At 36.3% G+C, this 8,292-nt stretch overlaps 1 protein-coding gene across 1 annotated transcript in view; it reads right to left on the bottom strand.

The window, feature by feature from the left end:
* The window catches only part of LOC106883066 (ATP-binding cassette sub-family F member 3), a 39,961-nt gene that overhangs the window by 23,264 nt on the left and 8,405 nt on the right, over positions 1–8,292 (bottom strand). The window contains exons 4-7 of the mRNA XM_052970967.1: positions 6,754–6,854; positions 3,972–4,094; positions 1,983–2,087; positions 659–823 (exon numbers count right to left, since the gene is read on the bottom strand). Of these exons, the coding sequence (XP_052826927.1) occupies positions 659–823; positions 1,983–2,087; positions 3,972–4,094; positions 6,754–6,854 (494 nt within the window). The remainder of the gene's footprint in view (positions 1–658; positions 824–1,982; positions 2,088–3,971; positions 4,095–6,753; positions 6,855–8,292) is intronic.

The raw sequence follows: 8,292 nt of genomic DNA, 5'->3' as shown, positions 1-8,292 counted from the left end.
TATATATATATATATATATACATATATATATATATATATAGAAATAGTGTTTAACACCACCTAAACATGAGTGTTCTCTAGGAACCAACAATACAGCTGTTTTAACCCCAGGAGGACGCCTGCTCCAGCTGGTTATTCAGTGCACTCTGCACTCAATATATATTGCAAGCAAGGAGAGAACTCTTGACTATTTTAGTCCTGAGACCACCAACTATATAGTTTTGACCTCTTTATGGTCATCCCCGATGACCACTGGACATAGCAGTAATTCACTTCAGCTAGCAATATATATAGAAAATTAGTGACCTCAAGAGGATGCCTCCTTCAGCTGGTTATTCAGTGTACTCTGTACTCAATATATATTGATTTCAAATTTTGGCACAAGGCCAGCAATTTCTGAGGAGGGGATAAGTCAATTATATCAACCCCAGTACTCAACTGGTACTTATTCTATTGATTCCTTAAAGGATGAAAGGCAAAGTTGACGTTGGCGGAATTTGAACATAGAACATAAGGGTTGACAAAATGTTTAACAGGTGTTACAACAGGCTTCTTTTGAGTCTTGCAAAATTACTGAGGTTTTGTTATTAGAAAGAATGCAAACTCAAAAACTCATCTTCTACTCTGAATTACAAACAAAATAATTAGCATCACATACCCTTCCTTATCCTGTAGCTGTGTGTTAATATCCCTTTCTTCTTTTAACAAGTTCTCCCGTCTTTGGTCTGATTCTAAAACACTCTGTAATGCTAACGTTTCATCACCCACAACTTCTTGTTCAACATGTAAAATTGTGATGTGAGATGGGATCTTCAGTTGACCGCTGAGAAAATAAAAAGGATGAAATAAAAACCGTAGAACAATGCAGTTGTAAACTATTTACATGTCATGACTCCAATCTTCTAAAACAAATTCTAAAAGAGAAATTTACACAAACCCATATTAACATATTATAATGAATATTGTCATCAGATTTAGTACATTAACCCTTTAGCATTTAAACTGACAATAACTGGCCAAATATTCTAACTGCTTTTAAGTTCAAACTGGGCGAATTTGGCCTCTCATACCGATCCTATAATATTATCCTAAGAATAAACAATCACATCATTTTGAAATTTCAAAGCTATGAGATAATGCATGATTAATTCAAAACAATATGAATAAATAAGCATTACATTTGACAGAGTAATCTGAATGTTGAAAGGATAAGTGCTTTACACTAAGAATAAATATCCAGAGACCAGTTCTTTAATTAATTAGCTTAAAAGTGTTCATTTATTTTCACAATGTACAGTAATTTACAAACACCAAAGCTGAAGTCAAACTTTACACAAAATCTTAACACAGCAGCTAGACTTGCTAGAAACAGCCCTAGTCATACATTACAATCTCAGAAAAACATGGGGATAGGGTACACTGGAAAATATAGTCTTAAATACATTACGTCTAAAGCAAACATTGGAACACTTTTTTAACCACTTACTGGGAGAAGGATAATGCTCATGACCATTTATTTTTCAGGGCCTTTAAAACTAACAGAAAGAAGAGAGGAAATTATAATCAAACAAGAGACCTGATTTAAATGTTTACAATAGAGTGAACACTATTGAGAGCGCCCAAGGACCAAATTTATTAGAGATTACATCTACCACCCAAGAACTCTGAAAGTAAAGAATCAGAATAAACACTATAAGGTACTTCGTCTAAAGTTCTAAAAATTCTGCAAATCCACAGCCCTGTACTGGATGAGAAACAAATCTGTGTAAGATATTTGAAATAAGAGCACAGAGATCTGGAAAAAAATACCGCTATGTATTTTGTCCCATGCTTTAATCACAGATAACAATGCGAATTAACACATTTGGAAGTTTTTGCTTTTCTTGTTTAAATATCTTATAAAGACTACATTCCAGATATATTCATACAAAACAGAAATTATATGAATGAGGAAAAGTGTAAAACTGTCAGATTTAACTTACCTAGATATCATTTGTAACACAGTTGTCTTTCCCAATCCATTACGCCCAACAAAACCATATCGACGACCATATATTAAATGAATGGAAGCATCAATCAAGAGGCTCCTGCAAAATATAAGTACAAAAATATATCATTCAGAAATAAAACAAGTCTTTCATTGGGTAAAATAATAATATTGTGAGGAATATCATTTAGACTTTATGTATGAACAAAACAGCTTTGATCTTTTGGAAAGAGTTGCAACAAATATCTACCATATTTGTTAGTGTGTAAGATGCACTTATACATAAGACAAAACCTCCTACATTCTTGTGGACAAAACAAATTTGATATATTTCATCATACACTTGGTATCCCATCCGCAATATGATCATAATAGATACATGGCAGTTTATTTGATAATTTTAAGACTAAAACAAGTGTGTCTTATACATTCATATATATAATATTCAGCTAAGTGCTATGGAAATTGTTATTAAACAATAATAATGGAGTTAAGAAAGTCACAAAGTGTTCATTAACAGATAGTAAAACAAGATTTTATGTAAGATATAGTCAAGAAAATGAGTATTGTATTAAGTCGATCTGGTCATATGTCGGATCTATATTTTTCAGCACTATTTTCATTCAAACAGGTTATAAAAATATAAAACACAAAAATTTAATCTATGATTATTGTACATAATGTGAAAAATACATAATATGTACTCTACTGTACTGTAAACAAAACTAAAATCTAAAATTAATGGCAAGCCAAGTGAGACCTAAATTCAAGGCCTCTGCCAGGGATGTAGTCAGCCCACTTACGCATAACATTCCTTCTTTGGAGACTAAACTCCGCTTGCAAAGACCTGTTGAGGCAAGTGAAATCGAAATCGAACTAAATTTGTAGACGGGCACCCATGCCAACGTCTCTTCATTGAACACTAAACTCGGCTTGCGAAGACCTGTTGGGGCAAGCGAAAGCGAAATCGTGATGGTACCTGTACCAGTAGATCACTAAGAGAACCGTCCGAGCGTGATCGGTGCCAGAGCACCTGCTGTCTGGCTTCCATGCCGATGGCACGTAAATAGCACCATTTGAGCGTGATCGTTACCAACGTCGCCTTCCTGGCACTTGTGCCGGTGGCATGTGAAAAGACATTCGAGCGAGATTGTTGCCAGTGTCGCTGGACTTGCTCCTGTGCAGGTGGCACGTAAAATACACCATTTCGAGCATGGCCGTTGCTAGTACCTCCTGACTGGCCTTCGTGCCGGTGGCACGTAAAAGCACCCACTACACTCTCGGAATGGTTGACCTTAGGAAGGGCAATCAGCTGTAGAAACATTGCCAAATCAGGTTGGAGCCTGGTGTAGCCATCTGGTTCACCAGTCCTCAGTCAAATCATCCAACCCATGCTAGCATGGAAAGCGAACGTTAAATGACAATGATGATGATGATGATACAATAAAAAAATTGTTCTTGTGAAAAAAGTGCAATTGAAAATAGATTTTCATCTTCATAGTCATGTTCTTAGGTTGAGGTTGATGGTTTTTCAAGGAACATGGTGAGCTTTGTTTGAATAGTTTTCTTCTTTTTCCATCATATATCTTACAATAACAACGCACAGCATCTTGAATGAGATGTTCAACTTTTACAAAGCGTTCGACTTTTTGTGGTCATAAGTGCAGATGGTCTAAGTCAAGGAGAAGGTGTATATATCAATACAGGATAAAAGCTGCACTTCTTATTCCAAATATTTGACTTCACTTTTACACTGTATTTTGAAATAATATTCATGTCAAATGGACATCAATATATATGTTCTCAACCTTTTGGCCTGAAATGCTTGCACAAGCATAAAAGATATTCATATTTATAATAGCAATGATTCTGATATTTTGAATAAATTATAAACATCTTTTCTTTGTTTTAACTGTACTACATTCAATCAATTATGAACTGGGAAAACTACACTGTAAATAAAAAAATAAAGTAAAATACTAACTTTTCTCCATAAGACACATCAAAATTTTCAATTCGAATATCATACGATTTGTTGCTACCTGCTGCATCCATCTTTGTATCTCGTCTATTTAACTGTTGAGATGCTGATGCTAATTCACAATTGCTATAAAAGAAATTTTAAAGAAAAAGAAGAAAAATACATTACTTTTCATAATATACTAAAGTGACTGTTTTGGAACATTTATTTTGTAGTTTTCAGTTTCTTAAAATGAATAAAATTGAATATGATAATCAATACCATTAAATATATTTCGTAAAAAAAAGGCACTTAGGAATGGGCATGGCTGTGTGGTAAGAAGTTTGCTTCCAAACTGCAGGGTTTCAAGTCCAATACCCTGGCACAGTACTCAGGTTAAGTGTCTCCTACTATAGCTCCAGACTGACCAAAGCCTTGTGAGTGAATTTGGTAGATGGAAACTTAAAGAAGCCCATCATATACACACACACACACACACATGCATAAGTGTGTTACTGTCTCCTTGCTCTGATACCAAATGGTAGTATGCAAGCATTACCATCATGCAAGCATAGAAAAGTGGATGTTAAAGCGATGAAGGTGATAATGATGAAATAATATCACTCAATAATATTCAATCAGACCATCCTATATTTTGAGTTTAAATTTCACCAAGGTCTTTAACCTTCCAGTATTTAAACTGGCCATATCTGGCACAAATATTCTCCATGATTTAAATTCAAACCAACCAGATCTGGTTTCTCAAACCTAGTCGTCAATGTCATTCTAAAAATAAGCAACTATATATGTGCCAGTTGTGAGATATTCCTTAAATCTCTCAACTGGCAAAGGCCACACCTACTAAATACTACTCCACATCCCAGGTGAGGGATTTTTGTCTTACAAGGTATTTGGTGACCCTGACAGTGTTGGTGCCACATAAAAAATCAACTGGTGCTGGTACCACATAAAAAGCACTGCTGATGATACCATATAAAAAGCATTAGTGGTGGTTTCACGTAAAAAGTATCAGTGCTGGTGTCACGTAAAAAGTAATACACACACACACACACACACACATAAGCATACATATATGAGTGTGTGTGTATATATATATATATATATATATATATATATATCAAATTTGCGTTTGGTCGTACGGCATTTTAATGTTGTTTTCACTGTCCAATTTTTCCTGTCTTGGTTTGTGTTTGCCACCTTGGAATCCTGTTTAGTGGGTTGATCCACTACTCAGGAAGAGACTATTCTAGAGTACGTTCTGCCTTATCTTCGAAACGTCTAGTTAGAATAGAGGCAGCTGATGAAGGAATTATTCCAAGTGGCTATCTGTTTTCCTATGTGTTCGTTCCGTTGTCTGTAGTTCATTGTTCTAACATCCTGTACCCTGATATGCATCTATATACACATGTAGATGTAAGTATGTACATATATGTGTGTATACATGCATATATATTCTTTGTATTATTATATATATATATATATATATATATACTTGCTTGTAAACGAAAATTATGCCAGTACATAGCGTTGCATTAAATAATAAGTTAATAACGTATAATAAATGCACAAACAAACAGGAAACAGGCTGCCAGTTCCTTATCAGTGATCAGTCAGGGGATCAAGCACAATTTTGTGCTTTATCGTTGAGGCACAAAATTGTGTTTGACCATCTAGCTGATAACTGACAAAGAGTTGGCGGCTTTCTATGTCTGTTTCCTCGTTTGATTGTGCACTTATTATGTTTTTAACTTATTATATATATATCATGATCATCATCATCGTTTAACATCCGCTTTCCATGCTAGCATGGGTTGGACGATTTGACTGAGGACTGGTGAAACCAGATGGCAACACCAGGCTCCAATCTAATTTGGCAGAGTTTCTACAGCTGAATGCCCTTCCTAACGCCAACCACTCAGAGAGTGTAGTGGGTGCTTTTACGTGTCACCCGCACGAAGGCCAGTCAGGTGGTACTGGCAACGGTCACGCTCAATATGGTGTATTTTATGTACCACCCGCACATGAGTCAGTCCAGGGGCACTGGCAACGATCTCGCTCGAAAATCCTACGAAGGCCAGTCAGGCGGTACTGGCAATGGCCATGCTCAAAATGGTGTATTTTATGTGCCACCTGCACAAGAGCCAGTCCAGGGGCACTGGCAGCGATCTTGCTCGAAAATCCTTACACATGTCACGGGCACAAGTGCCAGAAAGGCGACACTGGGCACAGGTGTTATCCCGATTTATACATATATATATATATATATACACACACACACATATATAATCTCATAATACTGGTCAATCTCAAGATATAGTAAAAAAAAAACATTTGTCCTTGCTGTGAGAGCAAACCCAAAACCCACAAGGTTGCAAAATGAATTCCTTAACAATACAGCCATACTTGCACCAGGTGTGTGTGAGAGTCTGGGACATAATACGTAGTTTCTAAGGTTTCTTCTCCTGAGTTTTGATCTTTCCATACTTCAACTGTCTTCAGTTTCCCTAACCCTACATATTATAATTGATGGTATATAAGATGCACATTTTACAAAAACAAAAATCACCCTAAGTCCTATATGCGAATATGGGTCTCCCGTAAGTAGTAACGTACTAGAAACTGCTAAAATTGGAGTGCCTCTTTTATGCCATCAAATAAACATATCCTTATGCTGATTAACTAAAAGATGATCAGAGCCTAATCTAAACAAAACAATAAACATTGAACAACAAAATAAATATTTCATTACTTCATCTCAGAAGTTGAGATATTCAAGATTTCTTACCCATTCGTTACTTTTTTAACAGTTGTTGTTTGAGATGCTCTTTTTTCATTTTTCTTCTGAAGTTTTGCTTCAGCCTTTTCTAACTTTTTCTGGTCAACTTGCTGCAATGAAATAGGAATATTAATTTTAAAATAGAAATACATATACAACCCTGATCATTTTGGCAATAATAATAATAATAGTTGTTGTCGTCATTGTCGTTTTTAATAACTACGTTTCCATGCTTGCATGGTTCAGACAAAGTTTACTGAGGCAGATTTTCAACAGTTGGATGCCCTTCCTGTCGCCAAACCACACCCCTTCCTGTTTTCAAGCAAGGTAACTTTCTCCATAACTAGACATGTTCCCACAGAATATTGAAAATTAATGATACTGCTTGTATGAGAATGACACTGATTTACAACTATCATGCAATGTCAAGACAAGGAGACACAAACACACAGACACACAAATCTCACAGGACAGGCTTCTTTCAGTTTCTGTCTGCCAAATCCACTCACAAGGCTTTGGCCAGCCCAAGGTTACAGCATTAGACACTTGCCAAATGTGTTGTGTGGTGGGATTGAACATGGAACCATATGTGATTAGTACACAAATTTCCTAACCACACAGCTACACCTGCACTTATAACAGCTGCACCAAACTAACTAACCAACGAACATCAATCAAAATTTAAACCTTAATAAAAAATATGGACAATAGCTGTGGCCATGTGGTAAGAAGCTTGCTTTCCAACCACATGGTTCTGGGTTTAGTCCCACTACATGGCACCTTGGGCAAGAGTTTTCTACTATAGCCCCAGGCCAACCAAAGCCTTTTGAGTGAATTTGGTAGACAGAAACTGAAAGAAGCCTGCATGCATCTATCTATCTATGTGTGTCTGTCTTTGTGCCTGTGTTTGTCCCCCCATCACTGCTTGACAACCGGTGGTGGTGCAATTAGGTCCCTGTAGCCTAGCAGTTCAGCAAAAGTACAAACAACAGAATAAGTACTAGGCTTTAAAAATAAGTCCCAGAGTCGATTTGTTCAACTAAAAATCCTTCAAGGTAGTGCACTGGCATGGCCGCAGTCAGATGACTGAAACAAGTAATAGAATATATGCATTTGAGAGTTGGGGTGGAGATAATGACAAGCCAATGAATGAGGGAGCCATAACAACAGCAAAATTTCTTTCAAATCATGTCTGCTGTCTTAAAAAAAAAAAACTTGAAAATAAAAATAAATGGTAATGAAAGGAAAACCTTTGATTGTAGGTTTGCTCAATCAATACCAACTCATGGACAATAATGTGAAATAGTAGAATGCAAGGTAACTAGTGATGGTCTACATTAACAAAGATTAAGTACAAAAAGCTCACAAAATGCAAAAAATTTTACATAAGAGGAGACATCTACATTTTCAGGCTGGACCCTTTGACAACATGAGAAACTGTGTTTATTCATCATCATCATCATCATCATCATCGTTTAACGTCCGCTTTCCATGCTAGCATGGGTTGGACGATTTGACTGAGGACTGGTGAAACCGGATGGCAACACC

Source organism: Octopus bimaculoides, chromosome 10 (genome assembly GCF_001194135.2).
Source record: "Octopus bimaculoides isolate UCB-OBI-ISO-001 chromosome 10, ASM119413v2, whole genome shotgun sequence".
In the NCBI taxonomy this organism is placed as follows: domain Eukaryota; kingdom Metazoa; phylum Mollusca; class Cephalopoda; order Octopoda; family Octopodidae; genus Octopus; species Octopus bimaculoides.
Note: the sequence above shows the minus strand (reverse complement) of the source record. Positions and strands in the feature narration are given on the sequence as shown.